At 42.3% G+C, this 27,185-nt stretch overlaps 1 protein-coding gene across 2 annotated transcripts in view; it reads right to left on the reverse strand.

The window, feature by feature from the left end:
* Positions 1-321: 321 nt before the first annotated feature.
* NDRG3 (NDRG family member 3) overlaps positions 322-27,185 on the reverse strand; it is a 65,858-nt gene continuing 38,994 nt past the window's right edge. The window contains exons 7-17 of one of the 2 annotated variants that reach the window (XM_037044000.1): positions 25,049-25,109; positions 23,952-24,038; positions 20,804-20,860; positions 11,816-11,919; positions 10,576-10,641; positions 10,407-10,458; positions 7,493-7,540; positions 4,554-4,589; positions 4,411-4,462; positions 3,029-3,067; positions 322-1,919 (exon numbers count right to left, since the gene is read on the reverse strand). In XM_037044000.1, the coding sequence (XP_036899895.1) occupies positions 1,738-1,919; positions 3,029-3,067; positions 4,411-4,462; positions 4,554-4,589; positions 7,493-7,540; positions 10,407-10,458; positions 10,576-10,641; positions 11,816-11,919; positions 20,804-20,860; positions 23,952-24,038; positions 25,049-25,109 (784 nt within the window). In that variant the 3' untranslated portion in view covers positions 322-1,737. The remainder of the gene's footprint in view (positions 1,920-3,028; positions 3,068-4,410; positions 4,463-4,553; positions 4,590-7,492; positions 7,541-10,406; positions 10,459-10,575; positions 10,642-11,815; positions 11,920-20,803; positions 20,861-23,951; positions 24,039-25,048; positions 25,110-27,185) is intronic. The other variant, XM_037044001.1, reaches the window with a different exon arrangement.

Raw genomic sequence — 27,185 nt, forward strand, 5'->3', positions numbered from 1 at the left:
GCTCAGCAACCCGCACAGAAGGCAGAGCTGTGACACGGAATGCATTCGCAAGACTTCAGCTTCTTGCCATCATCACAAACCGCATTGTCAAACTTCTCACAGTTTGGGGGTTGAGAGGAATCGAGGATGTGTGAGGTGGACTTGGGGTTCTTTCAATCCCAGCTGGGCTTTTGGTATGATCTTGGGCAAATTATTTATCCTGAGAGTTAACTTTTCACTGATCGATATGTGAAAATACCCAGCATGGATCCCATATACAGCAATTTGGTCCCGCCCTGAGCCCCAGTGAGTGGCTTGAAAGAAAGAAGACCAGCAATCGGGTAACAATGAGACATATACAGCTTTATTTAATAATCTGTAAAAAGTCATACTCTGGCAGAGTGACGTATTCCCTATCTTGGCAGAAAGCGAACACTACGATGGAAAAGCCCCTTCCTAAGATCTGGAACTGTGTCGCCCTGTGCTTAAGTCCCAATGGCCTCAAGAGCTGGGTCCTGGCTGCAGGGCAGCTGGTTTCACTCCCCGCCCAGCGGTAACGGTGGTAGACTAAACGCAGTTTCACCTGGACAGGCTACCCTTACAGACTCACCCCTTCCCTCCTAGAAAAGAGAGTTCACAGGATTTCTTAAGCTTTGTGAATCTTTCTGAAAAAATGAGTTCTATCTCAATTTCATCTAGCTTCCATTTAAGTCTGCTGAAATCAAGGCTATGCTTATTAAATATGATACTATGTTAATGTCTGTTCCTCTCCTCAAGACCAGCCATTTCCTCACCACCTACATAATTTTCAGGCTGTACCTCTCCTTTTAGTAAGGGCTAGGGGAATACAGAAACACTCTCCATCACAGAGCTGAAGGGCATTTCCTGTGGATGTCTGCCAGTGGTCTCAGGCAGTTTTGTTCCAGCAGCTGAATGCCTGGCACTTCGTTTTCCACCTTCCTGTGCCAAGAGAGTCCAATTAAGCCACGCCCACTCCTTGGGAACAACTCCATGTTGCATCAGAACCTCACTATTCATGAGCTTCCAATAGTACACATCCCTCCCTCCCTTTTATTTACAGAATGGTGTGTGTGAATTCATTTGAATGGGAGGAGGTGGCTGGCCACCCTGCCTGCTCCTTTCTCTATGTAACAGGCTCCCTTCTATTGGTCACAATTAACAGTTCAAACAGTAATTACGAAATTACGGTCTTCTACATTCCTCAGAGCTGCTCTCTCCAGAAGTCACTTTGTAAGTCACATTGACCAATTTGGAACCAAAAGGGAATGCAGTGACCTACCCAACCTAGAAATCTGCATATTTCCCCTAAAAATACTATTGAAAATGCAAAAAAGTCCCTTTTTCATTTTTTTTTGCAGAAGCTCTACAAGAAAGCATGTCTAAGATCACAGAAATATGCACACACAGACAGACATGCGTGCTTACACACATACGTCAGGATCAAAGAAATCTTATCAGCTATGTAGTTGGGAAAGCATGGGGAAAAAGCTGGCAAGAGAAGGTAAGATCTGATCAGCTGAAGATGTTGGAATGTTACAGTAATGGCATGAAGTGGTTCCTGGTACATACAAAAAGAGAGGGTGGGCAGGCAGGGAATGATAAATCCAGGATACCAGAGAGAAAGTCACTGGCCATGCAGGAGTTAAAGACAGATCCAGTGTGCTGGATGGAATGTTATATTATGGAGTGGTCATCTGAGGGAGGATGGACTTGCATGGTCCAGGGAGGAGCATCTGCTTAGCAGGACAGCTCCATCGTCTGGTGTCTGTCCAGAACATCAGGGGACTCAGAGGATTCTTGAGTTCCATCTGACTGATTGCTGGTGACAGATCGACTAAAGGCACTTTCTCCAGAGCAGATACTACTCGAGGTTGAGTGGGTTCGTGATCGGGCGAGCCGGGTCATGCTGGCAGATGGTACTGTAAAAAAGAACCAAGAGGACTAGAAGGTGGAGCCCTGGTTAAACTCAAGTCAATCCAGAAGTTTCATCAAAGGCTTTATGCTTAGTTTTCCCAATCCATTTAAGGTGACACCCAGGACAAGATACAGCCATCTTCATTTTGCATTATTTGCTCTAGGTGAGGAGCTATCTGCAAAGCTGCTTTAATTCTCTAGATCTGGCTGGAATCTCAGCTGATTCTAGTCCACAGCAGAACAAGGCGAAACCTAAGTCCAGAGTATAGTCTCTTAGCTATGCCCACGCCATTCATAATGAATAATTAGGAAGGAGGCTTTGGGAACCCACACAGGTAGCCAAAACCTACAGTGCATGCAAGACTAAACCAAAAGAAAGACAAACCACACGAGTGTGAAGGTACTTCACAAACACAGTGCAAGCCCGATACAACAAGACCACTATCCGTGTCCACAGGCTACCCTTGCTTCCTGGGGAGGAGACATGTAGGACAGTGTGGGTGTAGAGGGGGCTGGCAGGCCTGCAGCTGGCCTCTATGCATGCTGTGAAGTACAGGCTGCCTGAGAGGGAAGGACTCTGGGGTGGGTGTTTAACTCAGACTCCTGTTCTGCCACTGCTTCAATCCTAAGGTCCTCCAACTTGGTCAGAACAGGGACTTACCTGGCATAACCTCCCTACCGATTTTCCTGAAGCACCAGCCATCCCAGCTGTTATTTTAATGCTGGGGTCAAAAGATGCCATCACCTGCAGAATTTTCTGGCCACAGGTGCTGACAATCCTATTTAGAATCAAGGCTGCCCTTTGATTCCTGTGTCTGGGGTTAATGCAAGGATTAGTAGGTAATGGTGGAAGAGGGGCCCTGCCTATAAAGTTTTAGTGCTCCTGTAATTCGATTTACGATGGTGAGAGGAAACCTGGCTATTTTAACCCGCTCCATTCTTCCTTCCTGGGGAACCAGGGCTGGACCTGCAGGCTAATCCTCTTGGGGCGCAATGAGCCACGTTCTATCGGGCTCTCACTGCACAGGAAAACTGCGGACATGCTTTAGGCGGCCAATGCAGCCAGGAGAGCGTGGCTAGGAGGCAGGGGCAGGGCCAGCACAGAGGAAGGTACCTGACTCGGTGCTCAGGTGACTGAGCTGCACATACGGGACTGGAAGCAGGTGGACACACAGGAAAAGGCAGGTTAGTGACCCGAGAGTGCCAACTGTCAACCTTAGCTGCCTAGCAGACACTGACAGAATACTCCAAGCCAGGGATGAAGTTTTATTTGAGGGTCCCAGAGAGAAGGTGAAGCTGACTGATGCTTCAATAGCATCTCAGATGTTACTGCTGCTCAAGTCCTCAAAGGTAATAGTTTTCCCCTCCACTATCAACAGCCACCTTCCTGCTGCTTCAGATTAGAAATGGGCTGGAAGATCAGCTGTTTCCTAGGACAGGGATGAGAGAACCAGCTAGGAAATGGACTTCTGTTCCTCCCAGTGACCCTGAGTGACATGGTGTGTGGGCTTTGTTGGTAGTGGATCACACAGACGGGGATCACACAGCCACTCTGGACAACATACACGTGGTCTGCCCGTCAGGTACAGGGCTGGATCCAGACGCCCAGCTGCTGCCAAGGCTATTGGCCAACAGCCATTATCCACAAATCCAAAGACAGGGGAAAACCACCCTACTGGGTAAACAGCTCTGTACCTGGGTGGAAGAGTTTTTCTTCTTAATACTCTGAGAAAGGAGCAAGTGTGGGTACTCTGTGACAAATAAGGAAACTCAGGGGTCTCACAATACAAGGGACCAGGACAGTGGCATGTGATACAAACACATCCTTGGACTCACTCTAAAATACTCTGTCAGTTCACCTCCTATGGTGGAGCAGGTTTAGCTGAGGACATTACTCTTTTCTTTCCGATCACCGTTTTGTTTCTTTAAGCCAGGAGTCACTGACCAGCTGAGTTAAAGGCAAATCATAATTTCAGATTCACAGCCAGGCCAGCTTAAGCTTCAGGGGTTGAGAACAGGGGCCCTAGAATCAGACTGAAGGGTTGAATCATGGCTCTGCAGCTGAATTGTTACCCTGGGAAATGTGTTTAGCCTCTTTGAGCCTCCATTTCTTCTTCTATAAAATAGGACTAACAACAGAACTTAACTTTTAAGATTATAAACACAGAGTGCCTGGCATATAAGCTCTAAGTGCCTAATAAGTGTGTTAGGTCATCACGCACTTAAAACAGTAATTATGATCGTCCACATTCCTCAGAGCTGCTCTCACTTTGCAAATCTCGTTGATCAATTTGGAACCAAAAGAGAATGCACTAACCTACCCAACCTAGAAATCTGTTGACACAGACGAATGCTCCAGAAATGTTTTAGTTTCTACTTGACTTCAGGCTGGCTAGCACAGAGCTTATGCCCTGGGAATTGTGGGCTCCCACAAGATGTCAAAATGACCCCGTCATCAATAAATCTTTGCTAGATAAAAAGTCGTACACTACTCACTGTAGCCCATTCCCTGCAAAAAGTACTTGAAGGCCTCGGTGAGCTTCCCAGGCTAGGAGGACAAAATAAGAAGGCATTAATCTTTGAATAAGCAATGAGGTATAGAATCAAATAAGTGCTTTAAAAAATAAAAATCTCCTTACCTGAACTACTTGGGGCAGTCCACCACAGTCTGCCATCTAGAAGAGAAAAAATATGTAAGTCGGCTGGAACTTACACTTAGGGGAAATGCTCTGAATATCCACGAGTCCTTTAAAACAGGAGAGGATCGAATTTTAGGTTCCTTAACTTAATGTTTTACTGCATCCAAATATACACCTCCTTGCCCCGGCTGGTGTGGCTCAGTGGACTGAGCACTGGCCTGTGAACCAAAGGGTCACTGGTTCGATTCCCAGTCAGGGTACATGCCTGGGTTGCTGGCCAGGTCCCCCAATCAGGGCGTACTAGAAGGAACCACATGCTGATCTTTCTCTCCCTTTCTTCCTCCCTTCCCCTCTCTCTAGAAATAAAGAAATAAAATATTTTTAAAAATTAAATAATTTCTTTCTTTTTTTTAAAAGATTTTATTTATTTATTTATCTTTAGAGGGGAAGGAGAGAGGTAGAGAAACATCAATGTATGGTTGCCTTTTGTGCGCCCCGTGCTGGTAGTTAGCCTGCAAGGAACCAGCCTGCAACCTAGGCATGTGCTCTGACTGGGAATCGAACCGCGACTGTCTGGTTTGCAGGCCCGCGCTCAATCCACTGAGCTACGCCAGCCAGGGCTTTAAAAATTAAAGAATTTCTCAAACAAACAAACAAACAAACAAACAAAACCCCCACAGAGCCCTGGCTGGTGTATCTCAGTGGATTGTGTGTGGGCCTGCGAACCAGAGGATTGCAGTTCGATTCCCCGTCAGGGCACATGCCTGGGTTGCGGGCCGGTTCCCAGCAGGGGACCCACGAGAGGCAACCATACATTGATGTTTCTCTCCCTCTCTCCTTCCCTTCCCCTCTAAAGATAAATAAATTTAAAAAATTAAAAACACACACACACAAATATATATCTCTTTGATGCACTACTATACAAATAACCTTGGATGTAAACCTGAAAATATTATTATTTATTAATACTTAGTCAGTTAGATGCAGAGCCAGGCTTTCAGGCCCATGGCGGGAATTTTCTGGTAGAGGTATCGTGAAGTTAACCGTGACCACCAACCACAGTTCTGCCTCCCCCTAGAGAATGTTACTCTCACAGTTCTTGGTGTGACCCTAACTTCTCAGGGTTCCATGCATTCAAGTTCCCTTTCAACTCTATGCTATTTTTATTTTATGACTAAGATTTCTGAAGTCAGGTGCTGCCGTGGAATTCAGCCAGTGCTTGGTTAGCCACGTTCCTGTTGTCGCTGGGTCTGGTGAGGCTGCCTCTCACAGCGCAGACCTTTACAGCTGGTTCCGCTCATCTGTGCAAGGATTTCCTAGAGCAGCGTTCCATTGGCACGCATCAGCACTACCTCGTTACATCCTCGTTACCTCCTCGTTAAAGGAGGACTTGTTAAAAACTGGTTCTTGAGTTCCTGCCCTAGAGATTCTGGGGTGGGGCCCAAGAACTTGCATTTCCAACAAAGTCCCAGGTGATGCAGATACTGTGAGTCTGCAGAAAACCGTTTCTAGGGCATGATGGCCGGCTATGAACCCACCCTCTTCCTTCTAGCTGTTATGCGCATTCGGGTCGCAGTATCCTGTTCAGGCTGACCGGTATTTTGAAAAAAGAGACGTGAAACTCATAGTTTCCGTTCACTAGCACAAAAACTTGCCTTGAGAAAAGGACTATTATTTAGCAAATGGGATACAACCGAAGGCACAGAAATTTGAGGTTGGCAAGAAACAGTACCCTGAAAATTCTAAGCATAAGAGCAGGAACAAACATTTCCCGTGATTTAAGTATAAGACAGACCACACTGACACAGGTTATACTTTCACGGTGCTCAGGAGTGAACATCTGATTAGAACCATAAACCAACTGCCATGTGAAGAGAGAGAACACTGGGAGAGGCTGCTCCTGAGCTCGCATCCACCAAACAGCTGGAGCGCCAGTGTGCCCGAGCTGCTGCAGACGGGCACTTGTGCCGGAAATAACCATGTCTACTGTACTGTCGAGTTCCCTTTTCTGTTTTTGGAATATGGATTCAAACCTGCAGTGAAAATCTAATTTGAAACCACATATTTAAAAAATTCATATTTTACACTAGTTCATCAATCAGCTGGACCCCAGAACACTCTCACCTCAGAGTATTAACCTCAAGCTACATTTCCAGGAACTATCGGCTGCTTCTGGCGACAGCGCTGCCCCTTTCAAGCGCACTTCAATGAGAAGGGAAGGAAGCAGAGGTGTTTCAGGCTGAGAAAGCCGCAGTAAGCAACAGAAAATCAGCACTTAAATCTACAGTAATCCAAATTCAAACCAGAAGGTCAGGTCCCTACATTTTACTAGAGGTTCTAGAAAAAGCAAGAATCTTGCTCTTGCCTGGAGTACAGTCCACAGGGGTAGAAACTTGACACTAACCCCCAAAATTCAGTACAAGAGTCGTCCTCTCTTTGCCTTAAGAGAAAGAAAATGCATCGACTCTCATCACTGAAAGGTTATTGGAAGCGTCCTTACAACAGATTTAACATGTAAAGAATTTCTACCCTTTATCTTAATTCTCACAAAATTAAATAATGCTTATGAAGTTTAAAATGACACGGGAAGATGCTCATGTCAAAAAGTTGAGGAAGACAGATACAGGGCTATAATCATCCTGTAATCTAATGATCTAAAAAGTATGGGAAAAAGCCATCAATATTTTTACCAGAGGTTACCTCTGGATGTAGGATGATGGGTAATTTTTATTTATTTTATTCTTTCTACTTTTCTGTATTTTCCGATTTTCTGCAATGAAAATATATTCCAGCAAATTTCAAGAGATAATAAGAGAACCAGAGGGAGGGAGGGAGAGCGAGCAGCTTTCTTTCTTTCTGGGCCACCGTCCCAGAAGGAGAGCAATTTGAACCGTGTATAATGTACTCACAGATGGCAGTAAGGAAAGAAATCACATTACCTTTAGCAAAGTTGTATTTATAGGATTCAGGCGAGAATTGCATTCAACCTAAAAAAAAAAAAAGAGTTTTACACACAAACTTCTAGAAATGTAAGAAATAGCCTAGTATGAAAATGATTTTCTAGGATCGACAGCTCAGTTTGGAGGTGGCCAAATCAGCCAAAAAAAAAAACCCCTGCCAAAATACAAATTGGAGTTATGTTTATATGGTGCACTTTATACCTGATACTTCTGAGAAGATCTAAAATTTTAGTATCAGATACCTAATACTTCTCAGGAGATCTAATTCCATTTTCTGAATCATTTACAAGTAGACTCTTTTTTAAAAAAAAAAGATTTTATTCATCCATCTTGGAGGGGAAGGGAAGGAGAGAGAGAAATATCAATATAGGGTTGCCTCTCATTTGCGCCCCCACTGGGAACCGGGAACTGGCCTGCAACCCAGGCATGTGCCCTGACTGGGAATCAAACCGCGATCGTGTGGTCCGCAGGCCCGCGCTCAATCCACTGAGCTACACCAGCCAGGGCCACAAGTAGACTCTTTAAAGAACTATATGTTGAGTCTAATTCCTCCTACCTCCTTACAGAACACCGAGGAAAGTCACCTACTTCTTTAAAAAAGTGAATTGACTAAATGGTAATGGAAAAAATACAACAAAGACTTAAAAAGAAAAGTGAACTGGGCCTGTGGTGTGGCCACCTGCTGGCTCTTGATGGCTTCCTAGCACACGTGGCCCTGACTGAGCCCTGTGGACCAGCCTTGCCCATTTCTTACCCCTTTCCTGTGCCCTGGAGGTGGTGGGTCTGCCATTCCTTACCCCCTGTTTACTGCCTCAAGTCCTTTTGGCTGTCCCAACCAAAGTTGAGCCCTCTCTGCTTTTCTCTCACAATAGTCATCATCATGAAGAATTACAACCTTGTGTATTTATGTTTGGTATCCTGTATTCATGTATCCACAAAGGCAGGGGCCTCAAAAAATGTTTTGGGAGAGATAATCTCTAGGTTCAGCAATGTTTTCTGGCCAATTTAATCAACTGAACCTCTTTCCTACACATTTGCCAAGCACACACATACAAAACACTGCACCCTAAGAGTCTGGAATCTGGTGGAGTGAAAACATACCACAAGGTGGAATGACATCAAAATTTCACAGCTGAGCTGAATAAGTATAGAAGGATGAGTAGACTTTCTGGAGATACAGTTCAGAAGGGGTGGGAGTTTGCAGGCTTCTAGAGTCAAGGGGAAAGCATAAACAAAGACCCAAGGACTGCGGTGAAGTGGGTGAAGTGAACGTGCAGAACACTTGTGGGGTTAAAGAGGCAAGCGTGTTGTGAGGGCGCAAGCGGGGTGCAGCTGGGGAGGCAGACCGAAGCTGACCAGGGAAGTAAAGAAGCCACAGGAGGTTTCTGAAGCAACAGAGTTTGAGCTGTTTTAAGCGTAACCAGCAGTGGCCTGTATGACTGCAGTGTCAATGAGACAGTTAGGGAGTTACTGGAATTACCAAGAAAAGAACCAATAATCCAGCTGAATTTTTGCTCTGGGGATTGTTTAAGGACAGGTATACAAAACTCCTGTAAAATCAGGGGATGACTTAAAGCCAGGATCACCAAATCAAAGTTGTTGCTCTACACAAACAACAGTGCAGGCAGCAATGAACAAACATACCAGTTTACTAAATAATATACATTAACCCTAAAGGGTGGAATTTAAAAACTGCCAGGCACAGTGCTTAGAACACTGCAAATATACAATAAATATCTTCTGAAAGAATAAACTCCCAAGTCTGGATTTAATATAATAGATCATTCTTTCCTTGGTTCACCACTTTGTAATTTCTGTGACTTCGGTTGGCTGGAACAACATCTCCTCTCTCCCCAGCTCCCCAAAGGCAGAAACTCCATCTCACTTGTTTTTGTACTCTCCACAGCATCAAGCAAAAAATGATGTTGCATGAATGTGAGCAAGAGTAGCTAGCAACAGTGACCAGAATGTGTAGAATTTCTTCTTGCTCTTCCATGTATAGACAGGCCTCTATTCCACACCAACTTGTGGGATTAAAATGCTCTGGCCAGACCCCACCTCATGTGGCTGAGTAGATTGAGCACCAGCCTGCTAACCAAAGGGTTGCTGATTCGATTCCTAGGGAAGGCACATGCCTGGGTTGTGGGCCAGGTCCCCAGTGGGTGGCACGCAAGAGGCAACCACACATTGATGTTTCTCTCTCTCTTTCTCCCTCCCTCTAAAAATAAATAAATAAAACATTAAAAAAAAGAACAGTATAGGAAAGGGAGAAGCCAAAGAACTTACACGCACAACTGACCCATGGACATGAACTTGGGGATGGGGACTGCTGGAACAAAGGGGAATACTGGGTGGAGGGGGGCAAAGGGAAAGAAAATTGGAACAACTATAACAGCACAATCAATAAAATATACTTAAAGAAGTTTGTCTTTAGTTAACTAGATTATGATTTTTGCTCAAGTTCTATTTTCCTTTTTTTTCATATTTTCTACAACGAGCATATATTATTTACCAATGTGCTATGTGCTTGAGAAGGAGGCAGAGAAAAGCATGCAGGATCCAGCAGAGTTCTAGCCTGCTGATACAGTTCTGCTGATAGACTTATGGCGGCTACAGAAGGCTGAGGCTGCTAGCAATCTGACAATAAGCAAAGGTCTTTAGTTGTACTACAGTGCTTGCACTACTTGCCACAAAGTGAACTGATCCCTTCTGATGAAACCTAGTGATCAACGTGGAATTCATTTCCTAAACTAGATAACAAAGAGCAAGTCCTTGTATATGTAATCAGAAATAATAAAAATTAGTATTTAACTGTTTCTAGTGCATCAGCAGTATGCTATATACGTTTTATTGCATTTTCATCACATTCATCTTCACATCAGGCCATACTCACCACAGCCTCAACTGCGGGTGAATTGTCTCCTACCACCAATAGAGTAGAACACCTGTGAATGCCAAAGAGGAGACACTCAGCAAGTAGAACATAAGCTCCACTGAACCCTGAATTCGTCTACAAAAGGCAAAGATATCCAGCAACTTAGAAGGGAAATTGCGGGACTTACTTCAAGGTCTTTGATTTGTTATCATTTTGGCCCAGCATGGGTCTTTCAATCTCCAGGTCTCTTCGTCTAGAGAAACAAAGGAAACAATGCCCTTTTCAGGTAAAATCATGACGACTCCGGTCATTTCCTGTTCATGAATACCAAAACGTTTTAGGGAATGTGGAAACTATCCTTCCTTCACAGCCGGTGAGGGAAAGGGCCCTTGTGCGCTTTGTTCACAAGCAGCCACAGTGAGCGGTTCGGAGCAGGGACAGGGCTTCTAGCTCAGCCCAGAGGGACTCTGTGGGGTGTCAAAGGAGGCAACTTTATTTTTCCCCGATTTTTATTTATTTATTGTATTTTTCCAGTACCCTTTAGTCCCCTTATACCCCACTCACCCCCCCAATCACCACACTGTTCATGTCCACAAGTCCTTTCTCGTTTTTGCTCAATCCTTCCCCCACCATTGGCTGTCATCCTGCTCTCAATCTCAACAGAAACGCTACTGCAACCACTGAGTCCTAAGCACTATATTGTTCAGACCATAAGACGCACCTAGGTTTTAGGGGAAAAATTTTGAAACAAAAAATGTGGTAAAATATTTAATAACATAAATAACATAGTATTTCACCAATGTAAATGTAAAGAGAACTCAACAGCAGCATTAACAACCATCATTCTTCCCAAATGGGTGGGAGAGTGCGTCTTGTAGTCCAAAAAATATGTTATTTAATTTCCCAGCTAGTTAATAGGAATAAATTCCTTAAGAGAAGGGAAACTTTGGGAGGTAACACTTTCTTTGTAATTAACATAGTTATTAATAAACCTTTCTGATTTCAGTGGAAAAGAACGAGACTCTGTCCATGTGTTACTCTGCCTGATGACACAGTGTCAGCCAAGAGAAGCTGAATCAAGGCCCCAGATTCCTATCACGTGTCTTCCCTATACACACCTTTCGGGGCCACCTCACACTGGGTGTTTTTATGTGTGTGTTTAAATTTAGGTACTTTTTCATCTCTGAACACCTAAAGACTAGATGCTAATCGAAACCTGCCCCAAACGGCCTTTAGTTCATACACTCTTTGTGAGAGGGGTCTTCTAATCCGTCTGAAAGCCCCCTCCTCTACTGTGGTAAAATGGCACGAAAACAACCCCGTCACACAACATCAGACGTAGCTTATTTCCCCTTCCCCTCTTCCTATAATGCCCATCACACTTTTAGAGTTGGTGTGCATTTAAGTGAATAGCAAACAAACTGTACCCATTATAAGAACCCAGGAAGAGCTGCAGGTTTTCTTGGTTGATATCCTGGGCAATGTGCAGTCTGTAGGTCTGAATCAGGTCCAGGTTGGCCTGCAACTCTTCCTAAAACAATTTAAACAAGATATAGGTAAGCTTCTGAGCTAAATTATAAGCCTACTTACTATATTTATTTGGTTTGCGTTCTCAATGTCCAGAATCAAAGCTCCTTGCCCATGATGGGGCTGGTTAAAATCTTTACTTGTATCAAACTGGTTCAGTGCCTCATTCTGTACTAGATGAGGGCACCCAAGGATCTATGATGGAAAAGGCTGCTAGTCAGCTCTAGGTCAAGTGCAAAAACTTGGAAATACGCTGAATTTTCTACCTGCAGCACAGTGGAAAACTGCACTAGACTTGGAGTCAACCAGTAACCGTGGTGCTCAGGCAGGCCACCTAACCATTCAGAGCCCCAGTTTCCTTATCTGTGGTTTTTTTCATGTTCTGCCATTCCTCATAAAGATAGAGACAGTATCCATAACACAAAAAGAATAACCAACTACAGTGCTGCTTTAAAGATTAAGTAGGAAAAGTTATATGTACTGTAAAGTATAAAATCAATAGAAGGTAACATTTCTCTTAATAGCTGTAAATCTGTTTAATTAACTTACCTACACATAACTGATATAATCAGTGTATTACCTACTTATATACTATCATTCAATAATATACATTACAGAGGCCCTGGCTAGTGGAGCTCAGTGGACTGAGCACCGGCCTGTGAAGCAAAGGGTTGCTGGTTCAATTCCCAGTCAGGGCACGTGCCTGGGTTGCAGGCCAGGTCCCCAGTGGTGGACACATGAGAGGCAACTACACATTGATGTTTCTCTCCCACTCTTCCTCCTTCTCATCCCCTCTCTCTAAAAATAAATAAAATATATTTTTTAAAGTATACATATAAAATTATACATTATTCCATTTGACATTTTATTAAGTCAATTTATCACTTAATCTTATTACCAATATTATGAAAGTATAACATTCAAAGGGAACAAAATACAGTAAACAGCGAGTCTCCCTCCCTTCCTAGCACCCACTGCTCTTGCTGGCCTCAGAGGCTGACCAAACCAGTTGTCAGGTTCTTGCATACACAAGCACATTTGTACATATGTGCACACACACACACACACACACACACAAGAAAGCAGTTTTAAGCAGAGGGAATATGTATGCATTGGAGTAAAAAAATGTATCAGAGAGAGCAATAGAGTCAATTAATCCAGGACAGTGGGTAAAGGTCACCAACAATCCTGTAGAGAAACGGAGATAAAGAGAACATTTGTTTGCACTCTCACTACCATGTGGGTGAAGTGAGCCAAGAATGCAGCTGGCAACGGACCCAATGGATCAGAGTCTACCTGAAGCTGAAGGGCACGGGAATCATTCCAAGGAAACCCAGTAAATGCTAAAGTGTTACAGTAAGAAAAGTAAACAACAAATGAAGCACACAGTAATTAGAGGTGCAATTACTTAGCTGGCTCCCTCTTGAAGGTCTGGAGAGGAACTTGAGAGGCCAAGTTTGAGATTTAAAACAAGGGAAGAAATGATATTGGTATAAAAGGAGTAAAAGTGGCTTAAGTGCGAACAGAACTTCTTAGGCAAAGCTGTTGGGTATAAATTGCCCTCTACTCACCCACCTTTTTAAAAAGACACAAATTGTTCGATTTACTGTTTCACACACTGCTTTTCCACTTAGAGTACGGCAGGGACCACTCCTTATCACAGGGCATCTGTAAGGGTCTCATTTATTCACACTACCTGTTTTCCCACACCGATGGCTAGAGCAAATGATCACTCTTTTTAATTTTGCTAATTTGATAGAAAAAAGGGGATATCACTGTTTTTCTCATATTAGTAAAGTTAAGATTTATGTTTTGAAACCTTATGTTTCCATTTCAAAATAAAAGCAACACAAGCAGTTGCTTGCTTAAATTTTAAATGAACTCTTCAGCCTTGTGAGAGCCCATCATCTCTGACTTCACATGTTTTAAATTAAATACACATTATGTGTGTATATATGTATAGTGAGGATATATATGTATGTGTGTGTATATATATATATATATATATATATATAGTGACTATATATATATATATATAGTGAGGATGTTCCTGCTTTATATAAATTATTAAAATTCTGTTCTTAGCTTCCCCCCATTTGAAATAGTGTTTTCTAACATATTTGAATGCAAATACCTTAAAGCTTCATTCTTCCACATTAGAAGACTTTAGAAGCAACTGCTTTGGCTAATCAACCTCTCACAGGTAACCCACAAGTCTCCCCCGACGTTACTTAACACCCCCTGAATATGTCTTATAATTTCTTTCTCACTGTTTGAGCAAACTATGCCCCCTTCCTGGAATGGTCTTCCTCCCCAAATCTGAAGTGTTGAATTTTTCTACCCTTCAAGGCCCAGCTGGGATACTTCCTCTACCTGGAAGATTTCCCTGATCCCCAAATCAGAAGTAAACCTCTCCTGCCTTTGAATTCCTCTAAGGCCCCTCACAGGGCCTCTCCCAAGGCACCCTGGGATGGGAGGAAGAGAACAACTTCAGACTCAGGCACATCTGGCTCCAAGTCTCCTCCTAATATGTTATTAGGTGCTGACCTTGTGGAAACCAATTCATTCTTTACCTGTAAAGTGGGAATAATACAATACCCATTATGAGATTATTAGACTGAACTGATTAAAGTATATTAAAACGTCTACCTGAAATTTGAAGGTGTCAATGAAAAGTGGTTCTTACCACTTACCCATTTCACCTGTGCTGTCATGGTGTTTACGTACCATAGTCTGTCACGTACAATGCGCTTCTGTGTACAATGTGCACCCACGTTTCCATAAAACTTTCAGGAAAAGGGTTTTTTGTTTTAATTTTTAATTCAACTTTTATTTATTTATATTTAGATACTTTTTTGTATTATAAAGGAATATTAGCATTTATTTTTAAACATATTATGGTACAAGAAATTTTATGTAACAAATATAATTATAAAACATAAGAACAGATATACAAAGTATTTTAGGTACGACCCATGTATGATGTGTATCCTTATTTTTTCCCTCAAAAATTTGGGCAAAAAAGTGCACATTGTTCACAACAAAATACAGTGTATCTCTTCTTCCCACGTGCTGAGCTCCTGGAGAACAAGGAGTGTATCTTATACACCTTTGTCTAGCCCAGAGCACTGAAATTTTGTAAATTTTTTGAACTGGGTTTTCAGAGTTACAGTCAACCAAACAAGCTATGTCTTCAGGAAAGTACTACACCCAGCATTATGGGGTGGAAAGATCATGGTCCTTGTGAATCCCAATTAAAGATGTTGGATTAAAATACAACTTTACTTGTTCAAGAAAAATAACTGGCCCTGGCCGGTGGCTCCGTTGGTTAGAGAGTCGTCCAGATACTCAAGGTTGCAGGTTTGAGTCCCAGTCAGAGCACAGACAAGAAGCAACCAATGAATGCATAAAAAGTGAAACAACAAATCAATATTTCTTTCTCTCTTCCCTTTTTCTAAAATCAATAAATAGAGATTTTTTTTAAAGTCATAAGCTCAAAAGGGCAAAGATGATAGGAAAAGCGAAAACAGCAATAACATTTGGAAAGTGGGAAGGCAGAAGGAAGACGAATCACTCATTTAGCAGACTTGATTAAGGCTGTGAGGCTGGCAGAGGTGAGAGTGAAAGAAGCCAGTGGACATGTACCCAGAGACCGAAAAGGCTCAAAAACTACTGGCATCAGTTCTCTCTGAAGGCAGAGGGTAAAGACGGGGCTCACAAGGGAAGATCAGTTGAATAAAGATAACATCAGAAAGACATAATAATGCCCTGGCTGGTGCTGCTCAATGGATTGAGTACCAGCCTGCAAACCAAAAGGTTGCTGGTTCGATTCCCAGTCAGGGTGCATGCCTAAGTTGCAGGCCAGGTCCCCAGTGGGGGGCCATGTGAGAGGCAACCATACACTGATGTTACTTTCCCTCTCTTTCTCCTTCCCTTCTCTAGTGGATAAAATCTTTAAAAAAATGGAGAAAAATACATGAAACCAAAACCTGGTCAGACTGATGGAGAAAAACAGAGATAAAACTCAAGTTACCAAATACAGGAATAAAAGAGACATTACTATCAGCTTTACAGAAATAAAAAGAATTATTATTATTATTTTAACTAGAAGCAAAAATCTAAACCTTTTATTTTACTACTGTTTGACAATGAGAAATTCACATACCCACTAAATATCAGTTTTTCATCCTTAAAATAAGAAAATCACTATATCACATGGTTGTTATGAAGATTAGATGAAAATGTGTAAAACTTTAAATAAACTTCATAAGCAGTTGATGCTAACCTTCACCAGGTTTATATATAAACATATTTATAGATCTGACTAATTAATATATTCTACCTAACTCAGAAATATCCATCTCTCTGAACTATATCATGCTTTATTTTTACAGAAAGTAGATGAAAATTTCAGGAATACTAAGAGAATGAGACCAGTCATACTGAGTCATGTGCTAATTTTTAATCCAAATCAGATACAATGCTAAAATAAACTTTTCAGCCCTCAGCCTGAAGTTTTGAAATTTCAGTGACTTTCCTGGTCCCGAGACTCCAAGTGTGGGTTGCTGATGTGGTAGCTGAAGCAAGAAAAGTGGTGGACAAAGGAAGGTGACCCGAATCCTACAGCTACTCTTGATTAGGGACCATTTGTTAAACTCTCAGCAGAGAGAGTGGGTATTTAATCTTTTCATTTCCCTCCCTGAAACCTATTTTGACCCGTATTACTTCACTTTACTTGGGACAAAAAGAGATAAGCTACTCCCTACGCTATATTGAGGGACATACTTCTCAAAAGAGTAAACAAACAGCATTACTAAGGAAATATTATGAATAATTACATGTCAACAAACTAGCTAACCTAGTTGAAATGAAAAATTCCTAGAAAGACACAAACCACCTAAAGCATCTCAAGAAGAAATGGAAAAGTCTGGCCAGACCTAGAACAAGAGATTACATTACTGACATAGCCCTGACTGGTGGGGCTCAGTTGGTTGGGTGTCATCCTACAAAGCCAAAGGTCTTGGGTTTGATTATTGGTCAGACCACGTGACTGCAGGTTTGGTCCCCAGCTGGGGTGTGTATGAGAGACAACCAACCAACTGTTTCACATTTCTCTCTCACAGAGATGTTTCATTTCTCTCCATCTCCTTCTCTCACCGCTCCCCCCCAAATAAACAAGTATCTTAAAAAAATAAATTAGTAACATAAAAACTTCCCATAAAGAAATGCTCTGGGCCAGAGGTTTTGATGTGAATTCTACCAAACATTTCAAGGAGAATCAACAGTAATCCTTCTCAGCTCATTCTACGTGGCCAAGTACCACCTTGATACCAAAACCAGGCAAAGGCATCATATGAAAGCTACAGACCAATATGCCTTCTGAATATAGACACAAAAATCCTTAACAAAATACTAGCACACCAAATATGACAACATATAAAAAAGATATTATACACTATGAACAAGCAGAATTTATCCCAAGAATACAAGGTTAGTTCAACATAAAAAAATAAATATAATATACCATATTAAAAGAATAAAGGACAAAAGTCACACATACAACTTTTTTTAAGGTTTTATTTATTTATTTTTAGAGAGAGGGTAAGGGAGGGAGGGAGAGAGGGAGAGAAACATTAATGTGTGGTTGCTTCCCACACGCCCCACACTGGGGACCTAGCCAGCAACCCAGGCATGTGCCTTGACCAGGAATTGAACCAGTGACCCTTTGATTTGCAGGCCAGCGCTCAATCCACTGAGCTGCACCAGTTGGGGCAACACATACATCTTAATAGATACAAAAAAGTACGTGATAGAACCCAACACACTTTCATGATAAATGGACTCGCCAGACCAGGGATAGAAGAGAACTCCCTCCACCTGACAAAGGACATTTATGATAAATACACAGCTAACATCACACTTAATAATGAAAGACTGAATGCTTCCCCCTGAGATCAGAATCAAGACAAGCATGTCCCCTCTCAGCACTTCTACTCAACACTGCACCAGAGGTTCTAGTCAGGGCCTAGAAAGTTGTTTAGTCGAGAAAAGAAATAAAAGGTACCCAGACCAGAAAGGAAGAGGTGGAACTGTCTGTCTAGTTGTAGATAACATGACCCTGCATACAGAAAAATCTTAAGGAATTCACAAAAAAATTTAAATAAAAATCCAGCAAGGATGAAGGATATAAAATCAATATGCAAAAATTAACTTTATTGCTTAATTTCCTAGAAATGATGAAGGGGAAACTATAGGCTCAGATAGCAGTGGATATACCACACCAAAAACAGGAGGGTTTAATGAAATTTTAAAGCCCAGATGTTGAGGCCCTCAGTCTTTTTCTGCATTTGGGTCCAAAAATACCAATGGGAGCGTCTGGGGTGTAATCTCAAGGTTACTCTGGGGAATCTGACTAATGCCAGAGAAAAATCTAAAGGTGCTGACACCAGGGCTTACTCAAGGAAAAAGCCCAGTCTGATGCCTACAGTGATAAGTCTCACCCGGTGCACACAGGCCTTTTAGCGATGCGCCCTCACGAAGTATGGAAGCCAGCCAGGGGTCAGTAGCCATTTGGGAAAAGCACCTGTGCCAGGTACCAACTTCTGGTTTCTCAGCCTCAGATCTCCCAGTCCTTGTAATACAGAAGGCGGCCTGCCTCAACATTCTCCCTCTGCCAGTCCTTTTTCAAAATTTAGCACAGGAGCCAGTAGCTCGAGGTGTCAGGAACCCTCACAAGATGAGCTGCGTGCAGTTACACCCTCAGCCCACGCTGTCCCCATCCATCTGCAACAGTGCAGATCTTACTTTAGACAAACGTCTCCCCCATCTGGTAAGTGGCTCCATGGCTCAGTGATGGCCCTCATGCTCCTGCGAATTTCTTCACTAGTGGCTGGCTGTTTGAAGAAGCCTGATTCTCCAGCTTGGTGGGAGAGGCTCAGCTAAGTCAGTTACTTCAGTGTCCACAATCCTTCAGCCTAGAAGCAGCAGCTATTTTTAGACCCCTTGAGGTCCTCCTTCACCTCTCTGAGATTAACCACCATCACTAGTTAATCATCGTTTATTTTAAATGTCCTCCAGTGTGTGCTTTCGCCACCCACAGGGTGGAACGTGTGACCTGAGGACTGCTGAGTCTCACTAGGCCTTCTGTATGCCAACCCCGATTCCCGTGCTAAATAATAAAAAGGGCCAGACCCTGGAGAAGTGTTCCTTGCACTGTCACCTTGCAGTGTCTGTCCCATGTTCTTTATTCATAAATTCTAACACTGTCAGTTGGCAAAGGAGAAATGCTGGACAGAAGAAGAACGCAGCCATGGCTCAGCTCCTAATAACATTCACATAGCATGACAGTGTAAACGCTGGAAGTTGAGCTAATCTAAGTTATGCTACTTTGGGAGGATGGAGTGATGGAAAAATCACCTTCCAAAATGGAATACCAACAGACAATGCCTACAGCTAAAAACTCAACAAGTGGAAGTATGAATATTTAGAGAGGTAGGCAAAGGGAATAAAGTGCATATACTAAAAAAGACATGTCTGAGAAAGTTCACAGCAGCTTTATGCATGAGTAAAACCACCACCACCAAAACTAGACATAACCCAAATGTCCATAGGAGTGCTACACAGTAATAAAAAGAATCAACTAATAATACACAGAATGCCATGAATGAATCTCAAAGACAAAGGTTGGTACAGCTTGGTGGATTGAGCTCGGGCTGAGAATCAAAGGATCGCTGGTTCAATTCCCAGTCAGAGCACTGCTTGGGTTGCAGGCCAGGTCCCCAGTGGAGGCCATGTGAGAGGCAAGCACACACTTACGTTTCTGTCCCTTTCTCCCCACCTTCCCTTTCTCTAAAAATAAATAAATAAAACCTTAGAAACAAACCCCAAAGGACAAGGCTCAGAGAGCTGCATGCTCATGAATATGAGGAGGCCCTGAGAGTGGCATTCTGAAGAAGCATGGAAGCTCCACGCCCCTTTCTACACACTGTGCCCTGTGCATCTCTTCCCATCTCACTATCCCTGAGTCGTATCCTTCAAAAATAAACCAGTAACCTAAAGAGCAAAATATTTCTCTGAGTTCTGTGAGCTGTTCTGGCAAAACCAAGGAGAGGGCGGTTGGAACCTGTGATCTAGAGCTGGTGTGTCAGAGGCACAGGTGACGATGTGGACTTGCGCCTGGAGTCTGAAGTGAGGGCGAGGGGCTGTGGGGCAGCACTGTCGGACGAGCCCTTCACCTGCAGGGTCTGATGATGCCTCCAGGCAGGCAGTGTCATAACTGAGTTGAATTGGAGGAAGCTCAGCTGGTATCTAAGAATTGTTTGGTGGTGTGGAAAAAATACGCACTGTACCTGCTGTCAGAACTGTACTATTCAATTCACTTCTAACTCTGAAAACAACAAAAATGGGATTCTCTCGCTTACAACACTTCTCCATATAACTGTTTCTGCTCTGGAGACTTCAGTTTCCTCACCAGTAAAACATGGGGATTGAACAAGACAGCCTATAAGGTTCTTTTAAAATGCACATTTCTTGGTTTCTTTTTTCTCTGAAATTTCTATTTCTGTGAAGCCTTTCCCAGATCACAGGATGGCCCTAAAGATGTTTGGCAAGGCATGTAATGTTGTCAAACATTAACAGATGGCATGCTGCTTATAGGATCAGGTGGGGGGCGAGGGGGTGGGGTGTTGGCTGCCCTCTCTTCATCTCTCTCCAAATGCCAACAGCCCCATGGCATTAAGTTACCTTTTCTCTAAGACCAGACTTTCCTGGGCCCCATGCATCTCCACTGCACTGGGGTGTTACCCACCAGGATCAGGTAAATTCCAAGGCACCCCTTCTTTGCATGTAAGCCAATAAACACAACTCTCCAGCCTGCAATAGGCACTTACCTGCCCAAAGTGATGAGCCAAAATAATGTCCACAACATTGGTTGTCAGGCCTGAGATCTAAAAAGAAAAATTGTGTGTCAAGGGAGTTAAGTAGCAGATGTACACATTTATCAAACTGTCCACTTAAGATCAGTGCCCATCAATTATATGTATTATCCTTTAACAAACAAAAGCACAACTCAGCATCGCATATTTTCACAAGTCAGTGATTTCAAGAGACATGAGAACAAGAAACAAGTCAGAAAAAATGAAGAGTCTCCCTTCCAGGGTAATAATACAGATTGACTGATTGGAAGTTAGTGGCTGGAAGAAATGGGGTCATAATTTCTTTGAAAACTTCAAACTAAGAAGTCACAGGTCTTGGTGATTTCATTCTTGCCTATATTTCTGTATTTACATTGGACTTATGGATAATAATAGTCAATTTACAACCACTCCCAAGCCATCTAAGAGACAGAAACAAATTTCTTTTTTCCAGTTTTTGCTAATTTTGTTTCAGGGGGTGAGAGGAAACTGGTATGTTTACTGAATGTTTCTGCATTTTGAACATTTTTCTCATTTCGAAATGATACCATACTCTAAATAAATGCAGCAATCTGTATAAATCTGTAGACTTTATTTTCAGAAAAATTCCCAACTCAAATTTTGTTGTTGATTCCCCTTAAGCCTTCTTTGGTGTATTAAAATAAATACTTACAGCAATTTAAAAGCACTTGGAGGTAGGTATTAAAAATGGCATTGGCTTAAAAATGAGATTATTACACTAGGCATCTTTTAGGAAGCAATGAAAGCTTAGGTTGTTTTTCTCTGGGACACTTTATAACATCACTGACTTAATCTAAAGCCTATAATTTTTTATTAAAATAACATACTAATAACATCTTCAGCAGGGAAAAATGTTTTAAAACCACTTTCCTTTCCAAACTAAAAACAGTGAATTTTTTGGTGGGGGCACAGGTGAATTCAATGTAAATGGAGCTAATAATGCTTCCCCCCTTAATCCTTTTTTTCCTCTCTTTGGTTGTTATTGGGATTGCTTATATTTATAAAGTCATTAGCATATCCTGTAGTTTCCTATTTCCAACAGATCTCAGATAGAATTCTACCTAGATAGCAAACACCTTCATCTTTCAGACAGCAAACAGTACAATCCACACACATCTTTGGGAGCAGTAGCACAGAAAGTTATTTGGGTTCAATAAAGAAATTCATTCATTCATTCATTTCACTCATTAAAGGAGTGAAAGTGCACACCACAGATTGGGAGAAGACATTTACATGTACCCAGCTAAGGATTCATATGCAGCCCTGACCAGTGTGTCTCAGTTAGCGGGGCATCTTTCTGCTAGGTGAAGTATCGCCAGTTTGATTCCCGGTCAGAGCACTGCTGGGGTTCCGGGCTTGGTCCCCAGTTGGGGTGCACGTGGGAGGCAGCCCATCAGTGCTTCTCTCTCCCTCCTTTCCCCTCTGTCTAAAAAATAAATAAACAAAACCTTAAAAAGAAAGGATTCATATGTAGAATACATAAAGAACTTTCACAGGTCAATAGGAAAAAGACCAGCAACCCAATTTAATTTTAAAAAAAAAGGCAGAAGACTTGAGTAGTCGCTTCATAAAATGATCTTCAAATGGCCAATAAGTTTTCCTTTTTATTTTTACAGAGAGGGGAAGGGTCTAAGGAGAAAGAGGGGCAGGGTCCAGGGAAAAAGAGAGGGAGAGAAGCCTCTTGTTCACACCCTGACTGGGGACCAAACCCACAACCTAGGCATGTCCTCTGACTGGGAACTGAACTGGGGCCAAGCAAGTCGGTGCCCACCAATTAAGCCATACAGGTCAGGTCAAACAGCCAAGAAGTTTTAGAACAGGTGCTCAACATCACAGGTCCTTAGGGAAATATAAATTAAAACCCAGCTTTATTTATCCATAAACAGCTTAAAGTAAAAAAGAGGCTACAATTAAAAATTGTTTTTTAATAATGAAAGCTATTTTGGTGATGGACACCATATTAAAACAACTTAATATTAAAAATAAAACTGATCAGCTTTTATAAAAATTAAAAGAACTATCAAATGGTCAGTATGTGGAATAGCTGGAACATTCATGCATTGCTGATGTGCAAGTTGGCCAAACACTTTGGAACACTGGCAGTTACCTACTAAAGACAAACAGACAATGGCCCCATGACCCAGCAATTCCACTCCTAGGTGTAGATCCAAATGAAATGAATGTGCATGTCTGTGAAAGGCAGGCAGAAGAATGCACACACGAGCTTTATTCATAACCACACCACTCATTTTGTGAATTCATACAACAGACTTCTAAACAACAATTAAAAACTACATACAACGAAAATGAGACAGACAATGATGAATTTTTCTTCAAAGACTTTATTTATTTTATTTTCAGAGGGGGAGAGAGGGAGCAAGAGAAGGAGAGAAACATCAATATGTGGTTGCCTCTCACCCTGCCCCCTTACTGGGGACCTGGCTTGCAACCCAGGCATGGGCCCCGACTGGGAATCAAACCAGCGACTGTTTGGTTTGCAGACAGGCACTAAATCCACTGAACCACACCAGCCAGGGCCAATAATGAATTTAAAAAACTATAAACAAAATAATACATGTTCTATTACTCCAATTACATGAGAATATAATTGATAAAACCATCTGTGGTGATTGAAGTCAGGGTAATGGTTATTTTTAGGAGAAGGAAGAGGAAGTATTAATTAAGTATAGAGCTGGAGCCCTGATTGGTGTGGCTCAGTGGGTTGTCCATCTCACAACAGAAGGGTCGCCAGTTCAGTTTCTGGGCAGGATACACACCTGGGTTGCACGCCAGGTCCCCAGTGGGGGGCATGCAAGAGGCAGGCAATTGATGTTTCTCTCACACATCCATGTTTCTCTCCTTCTCCCTCCCTTCCCCCCTTCTCTAAAAATAAATAAATGAAGTTTTAAAAAAATTAAAAAAGAACAGAGCTAGAAATATTCCATAGATTGATTGGGTGTGATTACAAATGTAAACATTCATCAAGCCATATACTTAAAACTTCTCACTTTTAACTATATAGCACTCAAGGAAAAAATAAAACAGGTAAGCCACTGTGAGAAGGGACCGAGACATGAGCCAAAAGACGGCATTTGGTGCTCACTTTGGAAGCCGCCCAGTCAATCCAGCCTTTAGCGCAGGGGTCTACGTTGATGAGGACAAGGCCTTCCACGAGTTCTGGATGACTGAGCTGAAACAGAAGACAAAAACAAGAAGTAGGAGAGTTCCACTCTCAGCCTTCTTCTACAAATACTAGAGCACAGTTAATTACTTCTTATCATGTCTTAATGGCTCAGATTTGAAAGTGAGTCTTTGAAGAGATGCTAGGGAGGCTATTCAAAAAAATAGCTCTTTCAATCTGATTTAGCACCTGGAAAACCAGTTTCTTCGCATGCTGTGCAGTCTGTGGGGGAACAAGATTTCCACAGCAAACGAGGCACCTGGTATGTCTGCAGGTGATCAGCTCGGTGGGTCTTCCCCGCGGAGGGAAGGGCCTTGCGCTAGTTGGTGTAAGGAGATGCTGAGGCTTAAACTGGCTATTTTACACTCAATAAGGGCTTGTTAAGTGTTTTTTCAGTCACACGAATAGGTGATATACCATCCCCCCAAAAATGTTGTCTCACCCAGGAGTCATTTGAAAAGAAGTTTTTAAAATAAAAATCAATAGGAACATTTCTATGTAAACTGAAAACTCTCTAGCTTCCTACTCTTCCTCCTCTGATTACACTGACTATGCACATGATAGAAAATTTGATAACCAGGGAAATCATAAAAAGCAGAAAATGAAATTTCCTATTATCTTACTGTACAACATCAATCCCTGCAAATATTTTGGTGTATTTCTAGTCCCTCCTATGCCAAACTTTATGTGACTCTTTATTCTAACTTCGTTAATGTTGTATTATACATGAATCACATCATTACAGGCTCTTCTTACAAAATTTTAATGGCTGTACAAAATTCCATAATAACTATTCTCTAAGAATTACTTTTTATTGATTATGTACTGCCTTCACTTGTGATTTTTTAGGTGCTGTAGGTATAAAGCAAGGCTTCATAGAACCCTGTATCTGGAGCTGAGAGAACTGATACAAAACTGACATGAGACCCACAACAGTACCTGGTCACCTAACACAGCAGTAGGAGCTGAGGTGTGGGCAGTGTCTCAGGGGTATCGAGACAAATCCTCCCTGCACTTACCGCGAACTTGCTGAGGATGTACGCTCCAGCTCCGACTCCAATCCCAATGATGCTTTTCACACTGTGAACGAAACACGTGAATACGGACAGGATTAACTCACGTGGAGGTAGCATGGCAAAAATGGACGGAATACAACTGAGTTCAAATTCTGGCTCTGATACTTAACAAATAGAGAATTTGGTTAAATTTCTTTAACTTCCTGAGCCTCACTCAGTTCCCTCTCTCTAAAACAAAGATATGACCACCTACTTCTAAGTTGATTTTAAGGGTTGAATGAAATGACTAAAACCTGGGGTCATGCTTGACGGCTCATTTTCCTATCATCTCCATGTCTAACCCATCAAATCCTATAGAGTTCACCTTCAAAGTATTTTCATGTCTTCATTAACTTCACCACCCCCCTCCCCACCATCCAGTATCAAGCTATCATCATTACCCCTTGCCTGACTGGTCTCCCTGCCTTTTCCTTCATTCCTCTCCAGCCCACTTTCTCCACAGCTAGAGTAAATCCTCTTTAAAAAAAAAAAAACATAAATAGCTTTACTGATGCCCAATTTACATATCTAGTGTGGCTATTTTATTTTATTTTTTTAAATTTTATTTATTTATTTATTTATCTTTAGAGGGGAAGGAGAGAGGGAGAGAGACATCAATGTGTGGTTGCCTTTCGTGCGTCCCCTGCTGGGAGTTGGCCTGTAGGGAACTGGCCTGCAATCTAGGCATGTGCCCTGACTGGGAATTGAACCGCGATCCTCTGGTTTGCAGGCCTGTGCTCAATCCACTGAGCTACGCCAGCCAGGGCTTATTTTATTTTTTTTAAGTTTTTTATTTATTTACTTTTAGAAAGAGGGGAAGGGAGGGAGAAAGAGAGGGAAAAAAACATCCATGTGTGGGTGCCTCTTATGTGGCCCCCACTGGGGACCTGGCCTGCAACCCAGGCATGTGCCCCGACTGGGAATCGAACCAGCAACCCTTTGGTTCGAAGCCCGCACTCAATCCACTGAGATACACCAGCCAGGGCTAGTGTGGCTATTTTAAAAGACCAAATTGGATTATCACTCTCCTGCTTAAAAGCCTTCAGCATTTTTTTAAATGACATCCCAAATTTTCACCTGATATGTGAGACCTAGGTAATCTGGTCCTTGTCTATTTCTCAAATTTTACATATAATTTCTCCTATCTGCTCATTTGGTCTAGGACTTTTGGACATACTAATTCTTTTGTCTGGACTCCTCTTGCCCTGGCTCTCTGGGTATGTAGCTCCTTTTTATCCTCTAAGTCTCAGACTAGATGATATCTTTTTAGAAAGGCAACCCCCAAACAGTTTTAATACAAGTATATCAAATCAGATCACTGGGGAGGAGTAGGAGGAGGTTGCCCAGGGCAATGGTAAACAGTCTAGGATTGGCTGTAATGCCAATTACAGCCGCTGAATGCCTCCAGAGCACATGGAATTATGGGCCAGAAGATTTAAAGTAAAAGAAGGGCTCCCAGCCCTGGCTGGTGGGGCTCAGTGGATTGGGCATCATCCTCGACTGGGCTGCAGGCCAGATTCCCAACTGGGAGCAGCAAGAGGCAACTGTTTCTCTTCCCCTTCCTCCTGCCCCTCTCTCTAAAAGTAAATAAATAAATAAAGTATTTTTTAAAGGGGGCTCTCTGCCCTTCTTCTTCCTCAAGGATGCCTGGATGATCGTGCTACAGCTGCATGCATTTTCCAACACATGGGAAGGAACTCTGGGCAAAGCCTAGGATCAGGATGGCCTGGCAGAGGGTGGTAGGGTTATTCTTCTTTGGGTGTTCTAGAGGGGATGACCTCCGAGGCAGAAGCCTGACATTTTCCCAAAATTGTGTAGCTTTTGTGTGTTATGTTGTTTTAGTCTGTAACCTAACCCACAGAAATAAGATACTTAACTAACAGAAGGAATACTAGGAAAACTCAGGTGTTAGCCTTAACTGATAGGTTTATGTGTTTAAAGCTGTAAGTGACTAATATATGCAGAAAGCTATTATTTCAAAATTGTGTAGTTTTTGAATAAAGACTCCTTTCCTTTATCACCAAACCTCTGCCTCCTGAATTTTGCCTAGAGGGTGGTGGTGGGCAGCAAGACCCCACTTACTGTTTGGTAACAGCCTTAT

Source organism: Sturnira hondurensis, unplaced genomic scaffold (assembly GCF_014824575.4).
Source record: "Sturnira hondurensis isolate 20B ecotype Veracruz unplaced genomic scaffold, ASM1482457v3 Scaffold0004136, whole genome shotgun sequence".
NCBI classification, from domain to species: Eukaryota; Metazoa; Chordata; class Mammalia; order Chiroptera; family Phyllostomidae; genus Sturnira; species Sturnira hondurensis.